At 54.6% G+C, this 24,774-nt stretch overlaps 2 protein-coding genes across 2 annotated transcripts; both read right to left on the reverse strand.

Annotated features, from left to right (window-relative positions):
* Positions 1-800: 800 nt before the first annotated feature.
* On the reverse strand, positions 801-11,878 carry LOC34617701 (plectin). The gene is made up of 18 exons (XM_026336240.1): positions 11,785-11,878; positions 10,907-11,364; positions 9,520-10,723; positions 8,862-9,177; positions 7,397-7,949; positions 6,963-7,144; positions 6,754-6,905; positions 6,449-6,606; positions 6,234-6,296; positions 5,809-5,963; positions 5,195-5,285; positions 3,688-3,829; positions 3,115-3,344; positions 2,674-2,979; positions 2,118-2,315; positions 1,840-1,938; positions 1,418-1,546; positions 801-932 (listed from the first exon to the last, which is right to left on the reverse strand). The coding sequence occupies exons 1-18, from the start codon at positions 11,876-11,878 to the stop codon at positions 801-803; spliced, it is 4,662 nt and encodes a 1,553-aa protein (XP_026192025.1).
* An 8,032-nt stretch (positions 11,879-19,910) lies between these two features.
* Positions 19,911-23,050, reverse strand: LOC34623421 (putative trans-acting enoyl reductase Rv2449c). The gene is made up of 6 exons (XM_026336242.1): positions 22,995-23,050; positions 21,957-22,060; positions 21,444-21,607; positions 21,034-21,200; positions 20,800-20,877; positions 19,911-20,421 (listed from the first exon to the last, which is right to left on the reverse strand). Exons 2-6 carry the CDS (start codon positions 22,024-22,026, stop codon positions 19,911-19,913), a joined length of 990 nt encoding a protein of 329 aa, XP_026192027.1. The 5' UTR covers positions 22,027-22,060; positions 22,995-23,050.
* Between the last annotated feature and the right edge of the window lie 1,724 nt (positions 23,051-24,774).

Raw genomic sequence — 24,774 nt, forward strand, 5'->3', positions numbered from 1 at the left:
CTGTCGTGTGGTTCCCGCCAGGGGCGAATACGAGCAGCAGAGTGCATGATAAAAGGACTTGACTTGTCCTGTAATCGCGCACAAACGTGCGAGACACGCGATAAAGAAGCTGGACTGTAGATACAGGGTGCAACACGCAGAGCAAGGCTCCCACGCGTCAATCTCCCCAGAACATGTAGATCTACGCTGCCCGGACTCTGCATGCGGCCGCGAAAATGTAGGACGGTAGCACGAAAGGAGGAAGGTCATATAGGCAAGGAAAGCGCATATAAAAATGCGCCCATCGAACGGCAATGCCCGTCTCCAGATGCATGCATGCGGCGCACACGCCTTTTGGATACAGAAATGCGCGGCACATCGAAAGAGGATGCAGAAAAGCCCGTCCCGACGCATACACACACACACATACACACATAAAGATACACAGCGTTTGTTGCCTGCTGCTGCTCGCAGCAGCGCGTCTGCACGGCCAATAGCAGCAGCCTTACGTGTTTCTCCCGGCAAGGGTGCCGTGTGCGCAGGACGTCGAAAATGAGGGTTGCGTCGTGTTTTCTCGCGGCTCACTAGCTACCCAAGTATTAATATTGCACGCAAAAATCAATTTCCACCCACTCCCACCCCTCCGGCTCGGCAGACGCAGACAGAGAACATACAAACAACACCGTCAGCCACAGCGGGAACGTGTTCGGTAGGGAGGGGTCAGCAGCTCGCCCCTTCCCCCTCCACGAAACAAGAAGCGGCGCTTTTCCACCGTCGCTGCACTGCGAGCCAGCCAGTACGCAGCCGCCAGACCGGTGTCATTAGCTTTCCTCCTCTTTCAGCTGCTGCTGCTTCTGCTGCTTCTTTTGCCTTCTTTCTGCCGTCTGCATGCGCTGCACGCCCTGTCCAGAAAGTTGCGCATCTCCCAGCAAGCACAGTACCAGTTCAGTCGTCTGCAATCAACGCAAGCAGAGAGGACCACCAGCGAACGAGCCATGAACGCGCATGCAATGCTGCAATCGCAGCCGTCCTCTGTTGCCATCAACTGCTTCGGCCTTCAAAAAGGCGGCCCCTGCCTGCCTACCTGCCTTCCCTCCCTCCCTCTGGCAACACACGTCGCCAATGGAATAAACATTTGGAGGAATAATAGCTTCCTCTACAACAAATAGCCCCTTCCCGCTTCTTCTACACCAAATACCCCCTTCCTGCTTCTTCTACAACGAACAACCCCTCCTGCTTCTTCTACAACAAATAGCCCCCTCCTGCTTCTTCTACACCAAATACCCCCTTCCTGCTTCTTCTACACCAAATACCCCCTTCCTGCTTCTTCTTCAACAAACAACCCCTCCTGCTAAATCTGTCTTGCCGCGTGTGCAAATCACACGCCTTGCAACCCCCCGACACTCGCTGCGCGTGTGTCGGTTGCTTCCTCAGTTACCTGCAGGTGCTTCAGCAGTTCCTTCTGTGTAGGATTTTGCGCTGCTTGCAGGAGGAGCCGCATGCAGAGAGACGCCACGCGGCCTCGCTTAAGCAACCCCGGAACTACCTTCCAGCGGTAAGGGCTGCCCTGAGCGGCGCATGCACACCGATCTTCACACCCCTCCCAATTGCATGCTTCGCAGACCTCCTAACGTTAGGCACGAAACAGCCGACAGTGCGTGTGCAAATACACGATAACAACTCGCGCGCACGCACGCACGCTCATGTCTTGCCCCGACTTCGCTGCACAACACACGGCTTTAGAGAAAACTGCCAGGAGGACGTGTCAGAAGGTGTGTGCGTGTGTGGGAGAGATAGACGAGCAGGAGACAGACGCAACTTGCAGGAAAAAAAGGGGCCGAGCCAAGAAGCAGAGCTTGCCTGAAGAGCAGAGAAGGGTGCCACCATAGGAACGGCTGCAATGATCGAATCCTCGGGAGTGGGATTTGCTGTCAGCAAGTCCAGTTGACTTAACCTTTCCTGCAGCACAAAACAATAATAACATGCAAAGCCTCAAAAAAATCCTCCTCTTAACTGCGCACTGCAAGGAGCTCTGGCCCTGCCATGCCAGCCACAAAAAGCACTCCACTCAAGTGTTTCCTTGTATCAACCATTCGTCTTTCTTTCTTTCTTTCTCTCTCTGTCTCTGTCTCCCTCGCTTCTCCCTGCGTGGCTTCGCATCTGCACATGCTCTCAGGAAGTGGACGCACAGCGAAGTCTGCAGCGGCAGGCGGGGGTTCCTCTCCCTGCATGTGATGCAGCATGCTTTTCCATTCATGCCTCTCCTTTTTCCGCCTCTGAGCCTCTGCAGTCCGCTGCGCTGCGGCCGCTGCCTCTCGACTCCGCGCCGACTCCCCCTGCACATTCCCCCACAGCTCACTTCAGCTCAGCTCAGCTCAATGAACGAAGAGAGCACACGAAGATACACACCAGCGAAGGCTCCAGGAAAAGCAAGCCTTTCTTTACACGCAGACACGGATGAATGCAACTCCACAGCTTCCCCGTAGAACAGCGGCGGCGCGATGAGAATGCGCTAGTGTATGTACAAGAAAAGCAGCACCCTGGGAGAGCAGATGTGCTCATGTCTATATTTTCCACCCACATACATATACATATATCTACAAACATATGTACATATATAAATATATCTATATATAAAAATATGTTTGTATTCTGAATACACGTGGCAGCTCCTCCTTGCGTGGGTCACCCTACAGCGCTGGCAATCAGCTTCATTCTCTGTGCCCTCTCCTCTTCGTCCTGATCGGCGTATTTCTTTTGCGCGCGTTTTTCCTTGGATCTCCGTCCACGAGGAAGTTGCTGCTGCTTCGGCATCTTGGGTTGCTGTTGCCGCTGCGCCTCTAGGAGTTCCTGTTTGGAAGTCTCAAATGTTTCCGCTGTATCTACGGCTGCCGCTGCTGCGCCTTTTTTGATCCGACGGCGCGCTGCAGCAGACAGACGTGCTTTGGCCTGCTGCTGCTCCTGCTGCTGCTCGTTGCATGTCTCCAGCAGCTGCAGCAATGCATCGTGGCTTTGCTTCTGCTGAGTGCCGTCGCCGTCCTCCTCTTCAGTCTCGTCCTCCACCTGCTGCTCCAGAGTCTCGTCTGCTTCTTCGTCGCCTTCCGCTTCTGCTTCTGCCTCGTCTGCTTCTTCCGCTTCGCTTTCGTCCTCTTCGGGAGTGCCTCCCTCTCTCGCCGATACCGTGTCCTCCTCCGCTCCCTCCTCTGAAGACGAGTCCAACCAATCACCACCAGCAGGAACCAAATAAAAGTCTCCCGATTCAGCAGCAGCCGAAGCTGCCGCTGCATCCTCCGAGGCTGCCGCTGCAGCAACAGCTTCCAAGTCACGCCGGGTGTCCGCAGAAGTCGTCCCTAGGTCATCGTCATCTGAAATTCCATGCAAAAAAGACGCCAATTTTAACATATGCAATCGCCAAAAAATGCCACATCAACGTCGCTAATCCCTTCAGCCCCGCTCTCTCCCTACCCCCAAAAACAAACACGCTGTCACGCATACATAGACATATATATAAATATCTATTTATATAAATATATCTATATATATATATATGCCTGATATGTCCTAGGCCCTCCACCGCCTCACGCAATCGACCATTCACATTTCTTTATTCCATTCTACTCCCGTCACACCTCCCTCTCCACCTCTCACCCCAACAAAGATACTGCACACACACACCCCCCAGAATGCAGCGCTCAATCCTCTACTGACCTAGGTTCATGTCCAGATGAAGGGAGAGCAGCTCTTTTGCAGAAGGTGTTTCGCATACGAAAAAGCCGCGAGGCGGAGGGCCATGATCTGCGCTGCGGTGTCTATTCAGCATCTTCTCGACATCCACGCTAATTCCAGACACCTACACCACAAAGGCCGTATCGTGGGCATGCGCTGCCCTCAATTACCAAACCTTCTACTAGCCGAGGCGAAAGCAGGCAAGGCAACTCTCTTGCCGTCTCCCTCAACGGCCCCGTCCACACAACACACCCAGTCATGTAGAAACACCCATGAACTCCTGCTCCTGCTGTTGCTTCTGCTCCAGAAGACACTGTGCATAGGCATATCCCCGTTGAGAAGCGTTCCTGCTGCAGCAGCGCCGCTGCAGCAAAAATGCCAAGCCTCCCCTCCTCCCCATTTTTCTCCCCTCCTCCCTCCTTTTTTTCCCCTCCTCCCTCCTTTTTTTCCCAACAAAACCTACAACGATGTGGATGTCAGGATCATCATGCGTCTCCTCGCCAGCTGCTTCTGTTGGAGAAAGAACGTGCATGTCCGACGCTAACTCTGCAGATGAGTGCGAGAGCAACTCGCGGGGTGTCGGCAGCGTTTCCTCAGTGTATCCTGAGGAACGCAAAAAACCGATTTCAAAGCTTTAAAAGGTCAAAAAGAGGCCTCCCACCCCCCTTCCCGCCTACATAAGGCCCTCCTCCTCCCTCCCACGCATGCACTCCCGCATAATGGGGTGGCCTGCATGCAAAACAACACCACTTCCTTCCCCTCCCCCGCTCTCCGACATTCGTCGTCTCCTCCTTTTCCCGCTGAAGCAACACACCAAAGCGAAAACATCGCCGCAGCGCCAGCAGGAGAGAAAACCTCCCAACGCACATACCGGAAGGTGGAGGCCCCTCGTCTACAGAAAATCTTCGGAAAAAACGAGATCCGAAGCTGCTGCTGGTGCTTCCACGCGATTTGCTGCTCGCAGCGCTGTAGGCAGAAGCACTGCGAAGGCAGCCCGTTCCAGGAAGCATGGGGCCGCTGCTCAAGCTCTTCCTGGCACTGCTGCTGTGCAATGGCAGCGATACACTGCGACCTCCTGCACGTGCGAGATGCTTTTGATCTTCTCTCTCATCCTGAAGCGCAAAAACAACAACACAACAGTTCCGTTTCCTCGAACACGCGCCCTGCGTGCCAGCAGGCATAGGCTGCTGTCAATCCCACGCCTATTCCTGCTGCTAAATAAATATATATACATGTATAGATATGTTTACACGTATAAATATAGATACATATATATATATGCGTATATATGTAGATACATATATATATATATATAGATACATATACATATGTATATACGTATATATATGGATACATATATATATATATACGTATATATATAGATACATATATATATAGATACATATATATATACGTATATATACAGATACATATATAGATAGATATACATATATATATCGGCAGGCTGGCGTCATGGGATGCTGCGCACCTGGGAGTAAGTCGGAGGGGCATCATCGACAGTCGTCAGTTGAATGGACGGTGCATCTGCAACAAGCCTCAGGAACACATCGGCAGCAGCCCTCTTTCCTTCTTGCTGCTGCGTTCCCTCTGCAGCAATAAAGCGTCGTCCGAACGAGGCTTGCGGATCGCGGGAGGCGCGCGAAGCGGATAAACCGATTGCCACGACTTCCGCTGCCCACCGTACACCCCAGGAATGCACGAGAGGGAGGAGCAAGAGCAGCAACAGGAGCAGCAGCAACAGAAGCAGAAGCACACGGCGCCACCACTAATGCCATACGAGCCGCCTCCCTCCCTCCCTCCCTCCCCCTTTTTCCCCGTCCATATGGATAAAGCCCCTGCCTGCACCTACCGCTCTGAGACTGCTGCTCTGCTTCCTGCAAAACTTGAGGTCTCTCGATTGATGAGGCTCTCGAGGATTCACTGCTGCTAGGAGGGAGCAGTCCTGACCTGGGTGCCCATCCCGTGCCTGTGCGTCGAGGCGTCCTACAAGCCGGAGACGTCTCGCTCCTCTCCCTTGCTGCCGAAGACAGCGTCCACTCATCGTGCTCCTCTTCTTCGGACGTCTCCTCCCCCCCCTGCTGCTCCTTCGCGGCAGCAATGGCAGTGGCGACATCATCCCTGCCTTCCTGCTTCTGCCCAGCCTCCTCTTCTTCTCCGTCCGAGGGGCCAAAAAGCGAATGCCGCGTCTCTTCCAAGTCGGGGATCTCCTCAGGGGGTAAATCGTCGAACTCCACGTGCTGCACAAACATATGTACATTCATATATATATATTCATATGTATATTGAATTTATATATATTCATTTATATATACATTCAAATACATATACATACACACATTCATGTACATATGCACATGCAAGTACGTGTGCAAGGCACCCGCCCCCGTACGATGACAACAACCCACAAGGCGACCTCCGTGTCACTGCTGCTGCTTCTGCTTCTGCTGCCCCTGCATGCTCGTAAAGCAGCACCCTGTGCACCAACGGAGCCACCAGAAACGACTCACGAGGCAATCAAGAACGTCTGACACGACGCGAGGAGGCTCTGGCGAAAAGGTCACATGGCATGCCTGAAAGTGGAAGTCGCATGCAGCACAAGAGACACCAACGAACGACAGATTTATTACCTCCAGGAAAAAAGGCATGCTCCGCCATTCCTGCTGCGGCTGCAAAGGAGACTTGCTACATAAAGGCCTCGTCACAGAGCGATGCAATTGCATACCTCCTCTACTTGCTTCGTCTTCAACGAGCTTCGGCGACCAAACTCGTGCCCCTGCTGCTGCTGCTGCTGCTGCTGCTGCTGTTGCTGCTGCTGCTGCTGCTGCTGCTGCTGCTCTACATCACGCTGAAGCTCTCGCAGGATCTCTGCGGCTTCTACCCCTGTACAAATGAGCGAAAGTGTGGATACCCTGCCTGCTGCCGCCATAAGCCTTTACAGAAAGATGCAGCAAATCTGCAAACGCTAGAGAGAGCACTCCCCACAAAAAGCAAGCGGCATCAAGCAGCCCACAGCAGCATGCCACACACCTCTTTGCTGCTCAATATCCTTTACCGAAACGTGGCCTGTAGGTTTCCGACGCCTCCCACGACGGGCAGTAGCTGCTGCTGCTGCTGCTGCTGCATCCTCCTCGAGGTTACCTGAATCAGCTAAACGAAACGCAGCCTTCTTTACGCGGCGAGGCGTTATCGTGGATGCTAGGCCCCCTTCCTCCTGTTGCTGCTGCTGCTGCTGTTGCTGTTGCTGTTGCTGCTGTTGCTGTTGCTGCTGTTGCTGCTGCTGCTGTTGCTGCTGTTGCTGCCTCTGCCGTTCTTGCTCCTCCTCTTGCTGCTGCGCCTTCAGCAGCAGCTGCTGCTCCTGAGCCATCTGCTTCTCTGCTTCTAGACGCATTTCCTGCAGCTCTTCGAGAGCCTCCCTCCCCTGCAGCAGCCCGAGGATACCCGCAAATACACACGGGATTATTTTTTGTCGAGGCACAGGAGAAAAAAGCCACAAAAAACGGAAAGAGCTACACGCAGCTTGCCGCCAGAGAGGGGGCCTCATGCGAATAGGCGCTACTGTACACTGCATCGACGTCTAAGTACACACGCAGGGGCAAAACGCAGAGCCTCCAGTCGCAACAAGCAGCGCAGCAGCAGCAGCTGCTGCTGCAGCCGAACAAGTGCACCGTACGGCATGTTTCAAAACATTTTCTGGTCGCGAATATCCAGTAGGCTTCCGTGCAGCGCTGCGAATGCTCATAGCTCTGCTGCTGGTGGTGATGCTGGTGCTGCTAACTTCAGTAAACCCCAAAGCTTTCTTCGGCTTTCTGGGAGCTGTTGCTGCTGCTGCTGCAGCTTCACGATCGACCTCTGTGCTAGGAGCTTCTCCAGCAGCAGTCCGTGAGGCAGACGCTGCTGTGTCTTGACCAGAAGCATCAAATGCCGTAGCCGCAGCTGCGCCTACAGGCGAGCCGCCCTCTTGTACTGCCTTCTCCTCCCGTTGCTGCAGTTGCTGCTGCTGCAGTCGATGCTGCTGTTGCTGTTGCTGCTGCTGTTGCTGTTGCTGCGTCTTGCACTGGGATACGACGTCCTCTTCGCCACACAAAGCGTGCTTGCGAGCTCGCTCTCCTCGATGTCTCGCAATAGATGCATCGTCACCAAGCCTCCAAAGAATGGTCAGGCCCATTTCTAAGCGATGCACGCTCACGAAGTGTCTCTTTCCCCTAATCATAAAAGCCCCCGTGCTGCAAAAGCAGAAAACACGCAAACGCAAACCCACATTGAGCCGTGTGTCTTTGCCTTCCCCCTCCCCCCTGCATTTCCCGTCCCCCCTGTTCTTCCTGTAGCACCCGCCAGGAACCGTCGCTTGGAATTTTCACAGCTCGCGCGGTGTCTTGACAAGAAAGAACCACGCTCTAAAGGCGTCCATCAATCCCCCTTCCTCCTCCCCCCTCCCCCCCCGTGCATGCAGCCAGCAAAACACCCACAGCCCCAGCACGAGCAGGAATAATTGCAGCAGCAACAACTATAGCAGCAACGACTGTAGCACGACTAACTATAGCAGCAACAACTATAAAAGCAGCAACAACTGTAGCACGACTAACTATAGCAGCAACAACTATAAAAGCAGCAACAACTATAGCAGCAACAACTGTAGCACGACTAACTATAGCAGCAACAACTGTAGCAGCAACAACTGTAGCACGACTAACTATAGCAGCAACAACTATAGCAGCAACAACTGTAGCACGACTAACTATAGCAGCAACAACTGTAGCAGCAACAACTGTAGCACAACTAACAATAGCAGCAACAACTGTAGCACGACTAACTATAGCAGCAACAACTATAAAAGCAGCAACAACTATAGCAGCAACAACTGTAGCACGACTAACTATAGCAGCAACAACTATAAAAGCAGCAACAACTATAGCAGCAACAACTGTAGCACGACTAACTATAGCAGCAACAACTTTAGCAGCAACAACTGTAGCACGACTAACTATAGCAGCAACAACTATGAAAGCAGCAACAACTTTATCAGCAACAACTATAGCACGACTAACTATAGCAGCAACAACTATAAAGCAGCAACAACTATAAAGCAGCAACAACTATAAAGCAGCAACAACTATGAAAGCAGCCTTATTTCATACCTCAGATACAATCCCGAAGGTGCTGCCTTTGATACCTGATGCCCCCACACCCACCAAGCTCCCACAGGAGCTTTGCTCTGCCACGCGCTGCTTCGACAAACGGCAAATTCTGCAGCTTGCTGCAGCGTGGGGGGAGGGACAGGAGCCTCATCTGCTGCCACACTGGCAGCATCTGCCGTACTTAACGCAGTCTTGATGACACACGTGGCAGCACCGTGAATGTCGCCGTGAACATACAAATCCTGCTGCTGCAAGTAGCGGCGGAAGAGCAGCTCGTTCTGGTGAGCGTCTCTGCCGGCAATCACGAGATATCCGTCTGCAAAAGCAGCAAGACAGCAGAAACTGTGCGTCACGTCACAGACCCCAAAAAAACCTCTTTCGCAATGCCTAATATGCAGCATTTGCGCGCGCGAACTCCTCAGTACGAGAACTGCCCTTCCCCCCTCCCCCCCTGTTCTTGCAAGAAAGACATCCGTCCATCCGCCATTGTATCCAATCCCCACAAACACACAGAAAGTGCCAGTCTCCTCGCCGCAGCAGTAAGAAAACAACACACGCAAGCTTTGCATATTCTCAAGCCTACGGAATCAGGAGCTGCAAATGACGCGATCAGGCAGCACGCGTTTGCACATGCAGACAGGCGGCAATTCTGGCTAACCTGTCGTTATGAACCAATAAAATCTCTCGAACCAAAAAGGCTTCCTCAGCTTCTTCAGTTCCTGCTGCTGCTGCTGCGGCTTTAACCCCTTGGCATGCTGTTGCTGCTGCTGCTTCGCCTTGCCTCCAGACGCAGCAGCAGCGGCAAGGGCGGCTGCCATTTGCTGTGTCGTCTTGTGCTCCTTCTCACGCAAAGCCTTGCGAGCTGCATGCAAAGCCTCCACATTGCCAAAGGCAGAAAGCGAGAGGTTCACAGGCACCAGCAGCAGCTGCTGCTGCTGCGGAAGATCGGCAGCAGCAGCTGCTGCTGCAGCTGCTGCTGCGCTCCCTTCTGCTGCACCCCCGGCGTCTCCTGCTGCTGCTGCTGCTTCTTCTTCCGCGTCTGCCGCTGCTGCGGGTAGCAGCAAAAACGCCTCATTCTTCTCCAGAGAGAGTCTGTGAATATGCGAAGCTACGGGGTGCCCCTTGCGCTGCTGCTGCTTCAGATGCATGTTCAGTTCCTCCCACGATACACCCGCCGCAACGGCTGCACGAAGCAGCTGAATGGCGTCTTCTACCAGCTGAAGGTTGGCCTCAATAGCTGCAGCTTGCTGCTCTTGCTCTTGCTGCTGCTGCTGCAACTGCAGCAGACGCTGCTGCTGGTTCTGCTGCGCCTTGCCCACACGACTTGCTGCCGCAGTCTGCTGCTGCTGCTGCTGCTGCTGCTCAACGCGCAGATCCGCCGCAGCAATAAAGTCGTCCACGCAACTGCTGAAGTCTCTGTACCATAAGGCCACAGTGCTGCCTGCTGCTGGAGTCGCTGCTGTCGGAGTGACTTCTGACGCCTGTGCTGCTGCTGCTGCTGTTGCCGCTGTTGCTGCTGCATCCGCTGCAGAGGCAGCGGCAACAGCCGCTGCCGCTGCCTCTGCAGCCGCAGCTTCATCGCGCTTCTGCTGCTCAGGAGCCTTGAGCACTGGAAGAGAGGCGTGTTGGTGCAGCAGCACTGGCGTGAACTCCAGCAACTCGAAAAGCTGATGCTGACGCTGCTGCTCTCGCGGCTGATCTGTCACCGCTGATGCTGCCAAATCGGTGTCTGCTTTTTCTGTTTCTGCTTTGCGGCGAGCAATTATGTAGCCGCGGCGCTCTCCAGACTGCTGCTGCTGTTGCTGCTGCTGCGCGTCGGGCACATCACCCAAAAAATCGTCCTGTCTGCTTACCTCCGCCAGCTGTACATACACATACCCACAGTATTTGCCAAAACCGCAAAAAGTTCGAATACACTCGTATACATAGATATACATATTATATATAGGTACATAGATGCAAATATATAGATACAGCGCAATCATGGTTGGAGCAAGCGCAGCAGCACCTGAGAGAAGGGCATCTGAGATATCAAGTCTCACCACGCGCATAGCCTCATGAATGGCGAGAGAAAACTGCGGTGCTGCAGCTGCAACGGCAGCTGTCGCCTCTGCCGCCCCTGCCGGAAGCTTCTGCTGAGGCTTAAGTCCATGCAGCGTAAGACAATGCTGCTGCAGCGCCGGATGCGAAAAGCAGACAATTTTTGAGAAGAGGCTTCCCAAAGTCAAGGGTTGCTGCTGTTGCTGCTGCTGCACTAGCTGCATCAACAACTCGGCAGTTTTATCCGCAGTGAAGAAAGCGGCATTTCGTCCTCCTAGCAGCAATGAGGCGGCAGGAGGTTCAACAACATAAGTGCTGCCGACGGCTACCCTGATGCTTTGTTGCAGCTGCTGCTCCCCTTCCTTCTGTTGTTGCTGCTGCTGCTGCAGCGAGTGCGTCCTCAGCACAGCAACGATGGTGTTGCTGCTGCTTTCTGCCACAATGAGGTTACCCAAGACATAGACTTCAAGGTACAGCGACAGGCGTTCGGTAGCACTCTGCAGCAGCAGCTGAATCACGCGATCGCCCCCCAGCTGCTGCAGCCGCACCAGCCGCTTGCCTCGCAGCAACTTTCGCAGCCGCATGCAGAAGGCGGAAGGCAGTGCCTCTTTGCTGCGCTTCCACTCCGTTAGGCAAAAGCCCACGCCAGGCTGCAGCAGCAGCTGCTGCTTCTGCTGCTGCTGCTCCTGCTGCTGCTCCTTCGCTGCCGTCGAAACGCCGCAGAGCTTCAACACAAACCGGTGGCTGCAAGCACCCGTTCCGTAACCAGACACCCGCAAATCGTAAACATTTGCAACCCTCAGACCTTCGCAGAGGGGACGAATGCTGCTGCACATGGCGCGAACGTCAAGCGCGCTCATGCGCTGCTTGCGTTGCTGCAGGCTTTGCGCAAGCCCGGATGAAGAAGCCATCGAAAGCGAGGCAGAGGCTGGTGGTGCTGCTGCTGCTCCTCCCGGTGAAGATGCAACGGTCGTCATCTTCGCAAGGAAAGGCCCTAAAAGTAGCCACTCTGCCGAGGAGGCTGTTGCTGCTGCTGCTGCGCCTATATATATATGTATATATATGTGTATATATAGAAAGATCTACATGCATGTATAGATAGATATATATATATATTTATGTAGAGATATCTACACGGGGGGAAAGGGAGGGCCGAGAGGCAGATCTTCCTCCTCTGTCTGTCGGTACACCCACACACACGCACAATGTCTAGCCCAACGCTGGTTGCACTTGCAGCGAAGCCTCAGGAAGCATGCCGCGCGGGAAGCTCGTTTGCGCGTACAGCAGGAAATCCACGCATGCTCATGCTCGAGGACGCAATGCGAGGGATAAAACGCCGTGCTCAAGATGCAGGCAGAAACTCCCAACGGAAGGCGCTTTTCCTACGAGGGAGGGGGGTGGCCCCCTGCGCAGACGTGTCGGGAGGCGAAAGACTACAGAAAATAGATGGATAGAGACAAAGTGCTGGAGGAGGTGCTGCTGCTGCAGTCCGGCGAGACATCCAAGCACGCGTATTGCTGAAGCAGTTGCTGGCACTGCCCCCGAGAGACTGACGGGTGGCACAGGATTCTGCTTATCCTGCAAGAAAGAGTAAACGCTGCGGCGATACAGTTGTGCCGCGGAAGCAGCAATTGCAGCAGCGGCAGTAGCAGCAGCGATGCTGCTCGTCCTCCCTCCTTTCCTCACTGCCACATCAAGCAGCAACGCGCTGCTGGTCAAGGACCTCACACCACCGCATTAGGTGATGATCTTGCGAAGACTGCTGTCCGCAATTTGATGCTAACTGTTTGCAAGCGGAAACGGAGGAGGAATAAATGGAGGCAGCAGCAGCGCCTGCTGCAGCAGCGCCTGCCGTGGCTGTTGTTGGTTTGCCTGTGCAAAAAGCCCGTTGCTGCACATGCTGCTGCTTCTCGCAGCAGCCAAAGAAATTTGCGAGTTTTCCGTGTTTGATGCAAACACGGGTGTTATTCCCAATGCAACAACGGCGGCAGCGGCCTCAGCAAGCGCCGCCTCTGCTGCCGCACAGTGTAGTTGATGCCTTCATCACACCAGCCGCTCAACAATAGCAGCAGCAGCTGCTGCAGTAGCAGCTGCCGCCGTATTGAGGATGGACTTTCTAGCGCGTCTGCTAGTATTGCAGGTGTTGCACTGTGTCTTTGGTGGGAATTTAACACAAAAAACTCTTTTCTGGCAGAAAGGCCGCGCGACAACAAGCCCTCTGCATTGTTGCGGCTGTCATACCGGCGTTTGCACCCGTTGCGGCTTCTCGGCTGCCGCAGCGGAATGCGTTCGTGTACGGGCAGTCTCTTGCGATTTGCATGAATGGAATTGTGCGGGACCTTCTGTTTTTGAGGGGTTTGTGATCAGCGGGAGGTCTAAGAAGTGCAGCAGCAACAGCAGCTGCAGCAACTCCTGTATCGGGATGCCGGCGGCGCTCCTCTTCGTAGCGATCGCGTCACTAGAAGTGGCAGCACAAAAGAAATCAGAAACGACGGCGTGAGCTCGCAAACGCACTTGCGAAGATCGGCATTCATTGGGAGGGGGCTGGCTTCTTTCTTTCCCCCTTTATGGACTGCTGCAATGAATGGCCATCCTGCGGCAGAGGCAGTGCTGCCTCTAGGATGGGGAGTTGCGCTGCTGCTTGGTGCCGAGTTTGTCGCCCTTGTTGCAGTATGCGTGTTCGTATGCCTGCACAAGGAGACGGAGTCACAGGTAAGAAGCCGCCACCCCACAGCGTCTGGCACCGATACTGCAGCAGCAGTAGTAGCAGCAGTAGTAGCAGCAGTAGTAGCCAATGAAAATTTGACGCATGCTGCAATCCGCGAGTCTCGACAGTCCCGTGCGCCTTGATCTTCGCCGCGTCGCAGCGTGTTTCGTGATTGGGGTGCAGGCAGGCAACACGCGGAGGCGCACAAAAATACACATACATATACATGTACATATCCATGTACGTATGTATATACACATGTTGTACACACAGTGCCATTAATAGCGGTAGCAGAATGCGCGTGGCTGTGTGCACCAGCGTGTCTGTTTGTTGCAGGGTCGTGTATTATCGCGCCTGCTGGACGTTGATTACCGTGGGAATAGCAGCCTGTGGCGGCTCGCGTTCTCTTTCTTTTCGTGTTCAGTTGGATCATGGGTGCTCTTCCTGCCGCCTGCTCTGGGGTGGGATTGTCGCACTTCTGCTGTTGTTTTATTGTATGCTGCTGCCACTGCAGTTGCCCCTCTGCTGGTCGGCCTCGTGGCTCCGCCAGTGCATGCGGCTCTTAGAGAGCTGAAGCGGGAGCAGCAGCAGCAGCAGCAGCAGCAGGAGAAGCAACGGCAGGATCGGCTATCGGCGACGCTGCAAAAAGAGGAACGGGCAGTGGACGTGCAGCAGGGGGGGGAGTGCGTGTTTGCAAAGTCGGAGGGGCGTCAAGACTTTGGACTTGTTGAGTTTGTGCTGCTGTACGTCTTGGTGATGCGCGTGTTGCGAAGGTGTTGAAGCAGCTCTTTGCACGGCAAATATGCGCCGTGGATGTCAGAAGCCGTCTTGTTGGCGGAGAGCTGCTGCTGCGTTTTTTCCCTTGTTTCTGCTTCAAAGCTTTTGCCGGCTATTTTTACCGAGGCTAGCGGCTTCGGTGTGATGCATGCATGTGCCTTCGTCGTGCACCTGTGACGCGCAGGAGATTCGGCCGTCTTCACCATGTGAGCCTTTCGGCGGCTGCGCTCTTGTCAATGGTGCTTTCCTCCGCGGGAGAAGCTGCCTTCGTGGCAGCGGCAGCCAAACTGCTCTGTCCTTCTCTTCCAGCTGCTCTTGTCGCCGGCAGCGTGCAGGTTGTGCCTTTCGTCTATTCCTTTCTCTTCGGATTTAGGGCCTCGCTCTTCACGGATATGTTTCAGCTGCCGCTGCTGCTTCTGCTGCTGCTGCTGCTGCTGCCCTACACGGTGCGTGCGACCACGGCTGCTGCGGCGGCAGGCACGCTGCAGCCGCTGCTGCAGCCTTCTGGGGAAGACGGCGTCATTGCAGGCCTTGTCATGCTCCTCTCGTATCCTCCGGCTTACGTAGTGGATCAAGCGGTCTGGGCAAGAGCTGGCCGTGCCAAGACACCCCTGCAGCTGCGACTGGCGGTGCTTGCTGCTGCTGCTGCTGTAGGGCTTGTGCTGCTTGCCGTGGGTTATACTGGGCTTCTTGCGGCAGCGGCTTTTGACCAGCAAGCTGTGCCCTTGAATGGCGCCACTGCAGTCGCTGAAGGGAGGGCTCCACTCTTCTCGTTGTTTCTGCCAGGCGAGAGCCTCCCGCTATTCGCATGCGTCCTAATAGGGACTACTTGGCTTGCGATGAGCTCCGCAGACGGTGCTCAAAATGCTCTGCCTTGGATCATTGCTGCAGACATCCTGGGTAGAGATGTGCGTGCGCAGCACGTGGCAGGGCCCCGCGCCATCGCCCTTCCCCCGCTTGATGCCGACAGCAGCAACAGCAACCCTGACTACAAGAATAACGGCAGCAACGAGAGCAGCAGCAGCAGCATTAACGAGAACCGTAACTCCTGCGACCTCAATAAATGCACCAACAAGAGCAACACCTCGAAAAGAGAAACCGGTTATCTGGAAGACCCTAGGGCATTACGCAACTACCGCGTTTTAGGCTTAGTGGGACTGCAGGTGCCTAGCTTGGTATTGGCTGTCTCTTGGTCCGATAGCTTGGTAATTTTGTTTCTTATATCCAACTTTTTAACGTCTGCAGTGCTCCCCCCTGTCTTGCTGGGGCTGTGGAAGGGCACGACTGCAGTGGCCGCTGCAGCGGGCATTGTGTGCGGCGTAGCGACGATCCCCATCTGCGGCCTCATTTACACGGGGACGCCTGCCGCGATGCTTAGCTGGTTCATTGTTCCTTGGGGAGTCACCAGCGGAGCCACGGCTGTTACGTTCCTAGCCGTGCCAGTAGTCGCTACTTTTACAACGATCTTTTTGTCGCTGGCCTTCCCATGCCGCACGCAGAAGCGTGTCGAGACGCCACCAGTGGCTGCGGCTGCCCCTGCAGGAGTCGCGGAAGCGAATGCAGGTGCACGCTTGCACGTTGAAACAAGGGGGATTCTTCAGAGTAAGGGGCCCTTCATGGGGCCCCAGAAGCAGCGCGGGCGCACGCTGCAGCGGTGGATGCATCAGGAGAGGCAGGGGGTACAACTGAAGGAGGAAGTGCGGTCTTGCTCTTCGGTAGCGGAGGAAGACGCCACAGGCATCGGCTCGAGCACTCCGGACGTGTGAGTGCAACAGCAGCAGCAGTGGTGGCGGCTACCGTCTTCGCAGGGGCAGTGCATTGTGCACATTCACCGTCCCAGGCGGCCGTACAGCGGCAACTGCCGCAGGGGCTGCTGCTAGGTCTGCTTCCAGCAGCAGCAGCATCTGCATCCGAGATGGGTCCACCAGGACGTCTTTGGAGCGATGCTGAGCTGCGCAGAAGGGGCGGCGGCCAGTGCGTCATATATATTTAGTGTTGCAGGCTGCAGCAACAATTAGAGCGCCCGTAGTGGCAAAGACGTGTGCGTGCGTCTGTTTTAAAGAAGTGTCTTCAAGTGTGCGCGAAGCATGCGCATCTCAGTCATGTGCTATGCGTTCCGCAGCACATGCCTGTAGCAGTTCGCTCAAGTTGCGATTTCCCAAGAGGCAGTTATGTGCGGCTGCCCTGCGACCTTGGGCAGAGTGCTTGGCGGTGTATCGCACTTTTGAAAAAAGACTTTGCCGACGTCGCGCGGCACGTTCACGTGTGGCTGCTGCGGAGGAGCACCCGAGTAGGAGCCCCTTTAGAGCGGAATTTGCAGCCTCCCGTTTTTTGGAGCTCCTGGTTGTGGCGGCAGCTACTTCGGGAGGCATCGCTAGGCTGCTGCAAGCTCTGCAAAGTTGCATTCCACTGAGAAACACCTTCTGGCGGCTGTTCACCACCAGAAATTCGAAGGCTTCTTGGCACTCTTATGGCTCATTCGCGATTCAAAAGTGCTGCGAATCGTGGGGGCCTTCGTGGTCAAGTGACCCTTAAAAACGCACGGGTTTCCTACAGACCAAGGCATCGGATGTGGCCTTCTTTCCATATACATAGATATATAGATGAAGATATATATGCTCAAGATAATGCATCTGGATTCCACTGACGAAGTGTCTTGCATTGGCGAATGTGTGGTAGAGGGCACGATGACCTGATCTGCATGGAGCGGTCCGCCGTGGTGACCGCGCGCAGCTACCTGCTACATCGCATGCATTGAATTGATCGTCGCGAACTTCTCTGCTCATATCTTGATATTTCTGCAGACAGATAAGTATATCCGCGGTAGCAACTCTGCCCCTAGGCGGCGGACTTGCAGCAGCAGCACCATTACCACCACCGGTGACTTCTTTTACAGAACACATAACCAAGTGTGCTTCGACAGCGACTCGGTAGGAAGAGCTGTCGTAGGCACGAGGAGCCTTTTTTCCAGGCTGTTTGACTTTGTTCCCGAGGATGACACGGCCCTTGTACATAGAACCCCAGTGCACTGGTTTCTAAGGAATACAGCTGCGGCGCAGCAACAAGCATCGGAGTGCATCTGAAGAAGCAGCGCTTGCCGTAGGAACGCAGCAGGGGGGGAAGGAGGGCACTGGCAGCAGCGTTACGATGACCGCCTCCTTGCTTCTGGGGGTAGGCCTCAGCTGTTGTGGTGCCTGCTGCTCGGCAACAGGGCAGATCCTCCTCAGATTGACGTTCATCCTTCGCAAGGCAGCATCAGACACGGCAGAGGAAGCAGCGGTAGGCGCAGCGCAAGCGTCAACTGCGCCTCCGTCTCGGAGTGCAGCCTCCGCACTCCCCAGGAGCAACTGCCTGCGCATGCAAGAGGCTGCTGCTTTGCTCATGGTGTCTGTTCTGTCGCCCGCCTTTACGGTCTGCGGAGCCGCGCTGCTGCCGGCCAGCGTCTCAGGCTTTGGATCTTTGCAGCTGCTGCTCCTGCTGCTGCTCTCCAGGTGTATCCTCAGCGAGAACGTGCCGACAATGCAGTGTGCAGGTCCGAAGCTCCCTTCCACCCTCTCTCAACCCTACATTCTGTTTAGACTCCTCACCCCATGCCGGCGAGGGACCAAGGCGCGAATAATGGGAAAATTTTTCTGCTATGCACGCCGTGTGTGGATGCCATCAGCGGGCTTGCTGGCAGTGCCTGCACTGACGCTGGAGGCAGCTGGAGCCCCCCCCCAGGATCGCCTCCTTTCTATTGATCAGCTAAAACTGCAGCTGTGCCGGCCTCAGAGTCTGCTGCTGGTCGTGGTGCTGCTCGCTGTGTTGTTGCTCGCCGCCGTGAAGATTCGCTGTACGGACACCGCGGCAACAGAATATCGCACTGTGGACGAGGACCAGAGCAGTAGCAGCAGAACTGCCGCCGAGAGCGACTGCAGGGCAGTCGTTACACCCGCAGAAAGTCTTCTCCAGGAAGATGGCTTGTTGCAGCATACACAGACGTCACAGCAAGAGCGGCTGCAGCCACATCCTGTGTTAGGGGTTCTTGCACTACCCTTTGCTGCAGGCTCCTGCGGGGGAACGAACCGTCAGTTCGACGCATCTCCCACACAACCGGTAGCCGCTGCTGCAGGGTGCTGCCTCCACATTTCTACCGCTCTAGACCTCTTTGCCTGTGCACGCGAAGAGGTGCTGCTGCCAGTGGCTTTGCTTGCGTTTGCTGTACGCAGAGCTGCTCATTAAGATCTTACAGATTTGGGTAAGCGGAATGCGGGCGGCTTGCAGCACCCCAACGGACGCTGCGGTTCATAGCAGCACCAACTTATTGCCCTGTTGGCTACAGCCCGCTGCGTTGGAGGCGCGTTGGGGTTTATGCGTGGTGGTTGTGTTGCTTGCCACGATCGCTGTTGTTGAACTGCTGTTTCTCATGAAGGCGCTGCAGCTGCTGCCGGCGTCGGCTGCAGCACCCATAGCGCACGCTGCGTCAGCAACGGCGGCCGCTGCAGGAGGCTGTCTGCTGCTGCAGGATACACCGCGCCAGCCCTTCATGTGGGTGGCCGGCTTGCTGCTGCTGCTGTTTAGCCTGAGCCTCATGGCTGGAGGGATCGCCATCTACTCAGCTATCTGTTCGTGTGCAGTAGCCTGCTGCGGAGCCGCTGCTGCACTGATCACGGCCGCAGCGGCTGCAGCTGCCGCGGGTGTTGTTCTGCCCGGCTGGAATGCTCTAGTGCATCCCCCCTCCTCCACAAACTCTGCTGTTTCTCTTGTGGGGTAAACTAGATGAGGCAGTTTGTTCAGCAGCCAACGGAGCAGCAGGCGGAAGCAGCAAAAGCATAGAATGCACCCATGCGACTATGGTGGGCTAAGCTGCTGCCGCCTTGTTACTCTCGTCTGCACTATGGACGACACATGTGGCGCGTAGCAGCAGCAGCAGCTCGACTGAGTGTAGTGGCAACAGCGGCAACAATGTACGTGCTTGCGTCTGCTGCCACATCAAAGACACGTTTTCTGCATAGGCGATAGAGGCCTAATCGTGCTAGCCAAATAAGGTCCAATCCGTCGTTTGTGGGCCACGTATTCTCGTGCAAAATAATACAAAAGTCCGCGTGCAGCGGCCCTCGCATGCGGCACAGCAAGGCGTTTTTCGGGCAAAGTCTGTGCCTAAGCGCAGCATCCCCGCCTGCTTCCTTTACAGCCGCGTGCCCTTTCATACTCTATATCGTCCATTCAGGAGCAAACTCTTGACAGCTGTTTCTCTCGCACGTCAGCCCCCTGAGGCCGCACCACCTCGAGAAGAAGCTCTCCCTCTCTCACAAAAACCCATTATTGCCTTAGAAGCGTCCCCTGAAGGAAGCCCAAGATCACGACTTTGCTCCCATACGCGCTCCCTCTGTTGCTGAGATGCCTCCCTCTCTCCCTCTCGTAATGTGCTTCGTCTGCGCAGTACTACTGGTCACCGTTCGTGCTTGCGCTTCTTCAGGCACGTCTGTGGCGCTGCACTCGTGTTGTTGTGCGTGGTGTACTTTCAGTTCTCGCTACGGCCAGCTCTACAGCTTCTTGGTGGCGGATCTGATGGTTTCAGCACCGTCGTTATCGACGGTGACTTCGCACTGCATGCCGCTGTCTCTGAGCCTTTTAATAAGGGGCTCCCCGATGCCAGCAGCAGGAGAGACAGTTCCCGTGAGCCGCGAGCAGGAGGGCAACTCTAACGCAAGGGCCAAGGCGCACTCGACCACCATTTTCGCAGTTTCTTTATATCCGGGGTCTCCATGTTTGCTGCCGACTGTCGCTCTGAGGGTAATGCCCTCCACCCTACCGACTGCCTCTACACTGAAATAGCCACTGTTCATTGTCTGCATAGTAGGCCCCTCCCCGGGGTCCGGTACGAGGCCTAGATATCTCCCCAAGTAACGCGTGAGCGGGCAGCCTACCGCCAGCAACGCTGCATACGTTGCAAACATGGTGAGGATGGCGGTGAAGAAGTTGAAATAGCAGGCGAGCATCTCGTAGTACACAAAATCGCGACCGTATGCATAGTCCTGTAGGGCATTGCTCCACCTGCGCACAAGGAGACAGGAGGCAAGCACACCGGACGGGCGCGTATTTACAGCACACAATGGATACGCCACTACACCAAATGCTCCACCGAATCACATACACTACATGATAGCAGCAATCGGAGGAAGAAGCCACCGCCCCCACCATCGGCACAGGCACCACGGCTGCATTCAGTGTTGCAACGCCTATGGGTACACTAAAGAACGTGCAGAACGCCCGATGAAGCAGAATGAGAGAGAGCAGTACATGAGGTGTCTGGATCCCTTCATGCATTCACAGGCAATAAAAGCTGTCTGTCGTAGACAACACAGGTCCCTTCCCAGAGGAACAAAAGGCCTCTTTTCGCCAGTTCAACATTCAATCCCTGCAAACACACACCTCACGACGTTTTCGTTCACGCGTGACATCACGAAAAAGGTGGAGTAGCCAAAGTCGGGGTCTCGGTGTAGCGCGCATCTGCCACCAGAACAGCCACACAAGCATTAAAGCAGCTCTTTTCCAAAGGCATCGGCTGTTCCTGCGCCAGGGGGCCATGCGCAGCTGCGCTCGCAAGAGGAGATGGCGCCACAGAGCTACGAGCACAAGCACTGTCAGCAGGGCAGGGGACCGTACACTCTTGGCTGCAGAGGAAATCCCTTCGCATTCAGCGGCGGCGTATCAATTGCATTCAGAGATAAGTAGAACGGATCTCCCATGGACCGATGCCCCATAAGATTCAGGCCGGAGGCCACAGTGGCGCCGGAGACGCCTCCCCGCATACTTCTCACCGCCATCTTCACCTAATCCCAGACCGCAAGCGCCAACAGCACACACGAAGACAGATGCCACAGCGGCAAGGCGAACAGCGGCTCTCCGGCAGGCGACACAGCACGAAGGCTGAAGCAGTGCGTGCTGACACCTAGGGCCAAGTAAAAATACTACGCCAAGTAGAGGCTGCACTACTCCACAGCCGGCAAGGTGGTTGCGCGTGCGCAGGTTGAGAGATGAACATAACGTAGCGTGCTTGTGGCGCTCTTTCCGACCTGAGAACAAGGTCGGCGTACGAGTTCCTTCGCCTTCTTCTGGATCATGAAAACGCACATGTCGCTCGGAACGCTATCAAAGCCGCAGAAAGAGACGAGCTTCACCCCTCGCTCCTTCGCCGCTTGGCCATGCCGAGAATGCAACAGCGCCACAAAGGGCATCTCTGGAACAAGGCCAAGCGCAAAAAGAAACACAGCAACGCCGCACGTAACAGCAGCATGTGAAACAGCAATAGCTGCCACAGCTGGCTGCGACACATGCAGAGACAGATATACCCACCACATTACCCAGTATCGATGAGCACGGGCACTGCAGGACTCCATCTTGCCTACTTGCATGGACATGCAAAATGTATGCATACAGCGGCATGCATGCACGCAGGCCTATTGTTCCCCCGATACGTCCTCTTTCTAGGGATGCTTTCTCAAGCCCTGACTTGTTTCCCCCTTTTCACACGCGAACAGTAGCCACACACGCTACAGAGTATCACGTGTTTTGACAACTTGGTGCACCTGCTGTAAGGTCGCAATAGTGCGTCCTCGCCTCCACGCAAGCCCTGGCTACGGGTTCCCCGTATAGCATGTACGGCCCGACTGTAGTTATTAGAACGCGGCATCTAAAAGCACGCAAACACACAGACACACAAAGTCAACACCAGTGTACGTACACAAAACGAGGGACCGCAGTGGAGCTTAGAACCTAATCGGGACACCGCGCGATCGTGCAAAGTGTTTACACACAAAGGCAGACAGCAACTGTTTCCCCTCTTCCATGTTTGCAATTTTAACAGCCTTCGTCCTCCCCTCCCCTTAGCCCTTTTGGTATCATTCACCCTCACTCGAACAATGGCCCTTTCTGCGAGCTAGGGAATCAGCAAATGTGGCGCTGAACCCCGTCACCCCAAAATGACACAGTCCACCCCCGCTCCTCCCCCCCCCCGATGCGAGAATTCAGACCTTTTTGCAAGCTCGACCAGTGATGCGTAGTCATCTACATCAGCGACGGCGGTATTAAGCACTGAGGGTTTCAATCCGTGTCGTGTGCAGAGCTCGTTCTTCAGTTCCTGTAGGCGCTGCGGATTGCGCGCGGCAAAGACGACTTTCAAGGTTTCCTGGTTCAGATAATTCTGGCACAGGTACGAGGCGATAAGTCTGAGCAGCAAGCGCACACATGGGAATGCAAAAGGGTCCGCGGTAGCAACGCAACAGCGAGAGGGGTGCAGTGGGACGTGTGTGCTGCTTCTGCGTTGTTTTGTTGCTCCAGCTGCCGGCGGTGAGGGGGCTACCGAAGAAAAGGTGGCAGGGGTGTCTGAAATGAAGAGTCAGAGAGGCAGAATGAGGCAAAAAGCAAGCGGGTGCGCGTGCATGGCAGAAGAACGATTTGGACAAGGCGGCGAGCGAGAAGGAGGTAAGGTGTGCGGCATTTCGGACGCAGATGGACTGAATAATGACCATGGAAAAGGAGGCACATCTACACACACATGGGGGTAACGCATAGCTGCGGTCCTCAGTGCCCATGAACACTGATTTGACCAAGGAACAGGCGCTCACTTTCCTACGAATCCTGTGGCACCAAAAACCCCCAAATGGAACTCCCGAGGTTCATTGACCGGGGAAGCTAGGGCGTTCATTTGCGACATTTTACAGTTATTAATCGAAATAGGATAGGCATCAAGCAGTTATTTCTATGTATTTTAGCTTGTCATCTCTGGCTTCAGAGGCGTGTTGCTTCTGAAGCAAGTGAACCGATGCTGCGATTTGACTGTTGATGGCTAAGCGGTGTGCGGTATGTCTGCTACACGAGGTAGGCGAAAGAGATCCACCAATTACGGCGCACAAACGCACAGAACAAACAATAGTAGAAATAATTGAGGGGTGCCCAAACTCCAGCAGAAAGAAGGCAGTAGGTTGCGGAGGAGAGCGCAGTCGTGGCATCGCTCCAGCTGCATTGCACATGCCGCTAGCTCACAAAACCACCGGAGAGCCAAAAGCGAAGAGAAAAGGTGTTTATTCCTTTGCATGCTCATTTTTTGCCCTGTGACACGCATATAACGGAACACAATAGCGCCCCGATACCAGAACTGTCCCTAGGTAGTGCTTTCACTGTAACTAGGAGACCAGTTGGCCACTCCAGCAGCTCGTTTGAGAGCCAAGCACCACATTGCCTTGTTTTCCGTGCCACGAATATGTACTATACAAGGTGTTCGAGAGCTGCGATACCTGGGAAATGGAGCGCCGAAGGGAGCTAAGAGAGTACTGCCCATGGATGTTCGAGGTCACGCACGCAGGATCCCTTGAAATAGTAGGCTGCAAGAAGTCTTGCTTTTGTCACTCCTTTAAGAACGCACCGTAGAATTGCTCCATGTGGAGTCTTGTAATGGTTTTTGGCGGATAAAAGCGCAGAACTCTGGGCTTGTCGACCTCTTGGCTCGGATACACTGTAAAGGGGTGGTATGGTCCAACAATTTCCGCTATAACAGATTCACTTAATTTTGATTCAGTACAGTCTTATCCTAATGATTTGATTGTACCTAAGTTCTTTTTGTTGATCAGCAGTGCTAAATTTTACACCAAAGCGGGAAAGCTATGTGCGGGAGCACTCGCTACTACACTATGGGCATTTGGGAACCATTGCTCGGATTAGCCAGATGCTCGAGCAACATTCACTCCAGCTATGCTTCCTTTTTTTTCTCTCTAGGTGAGCCCTGTGGGTAGGTGTGGCAACGAGAGGGGCGAACTCTTCAGAAAAAAAAAGCACTAAATGACATCCTCTTCTGTTTTGATGTGATTTGTCAGCCCAAGGGCCTCAGTAAATTGTAGCCTTATACATATCCACCATCCCTCGCAAGCCGGCTCCCCCATCCTTTGCACAATCACAGAAACAGCTCAAAGGCGAACAGTCAAGGTCAAACGTGTGGCGACGATGGCGTAATTTTGGTCACATGCTCATGCCAATAGCTTTATGCAAAAGAGACGATCTCCGGTTATCATTTTTCCAAGCAAGTGGCTCCTTATACTACCTACATGCACTTCAAGGGAGAAGCTGCCTTCTTTGTTTCCTTCTCGAGTTACCTTCCTCTCTGGACGCACTTCCACCGCCTCTTGGAATTCCACCGGCGCTAGAGGTTCTTCCTTGTCACAGCTGTGCATTATTTGCCTAAAATTGAGCGGTGAAGCGTTACCGGCAAAGGACGCTGGATACAAGTCCAACAAGTAGCAGTGCTGCCATGGGGCGGATGCAACACCAAGAAGCTGGTTAATCAAGCCTTCAGCTGCGATGCACAGGTGAAAGCAGCCATGTAATTTTTAAAGTGCTATCGGATGGATCTGT

Source organism: Cyclospora cayetanensis, unplaced genomic scaffold (genome assembly GCF_002999335.1).
Source record: "Cyclospora cayetanensis isolate NF1_C8 unplaced genomic scaffold, CcayRef3 CcayRef3_contig_99, whole genome shotgun sequence".
NCBI lineage: Eukaryota > Apicomplexa > Conoidasida > Eucoccidiorida > Eimeriidae > Cyclospora > Cyclospora cayetanensis.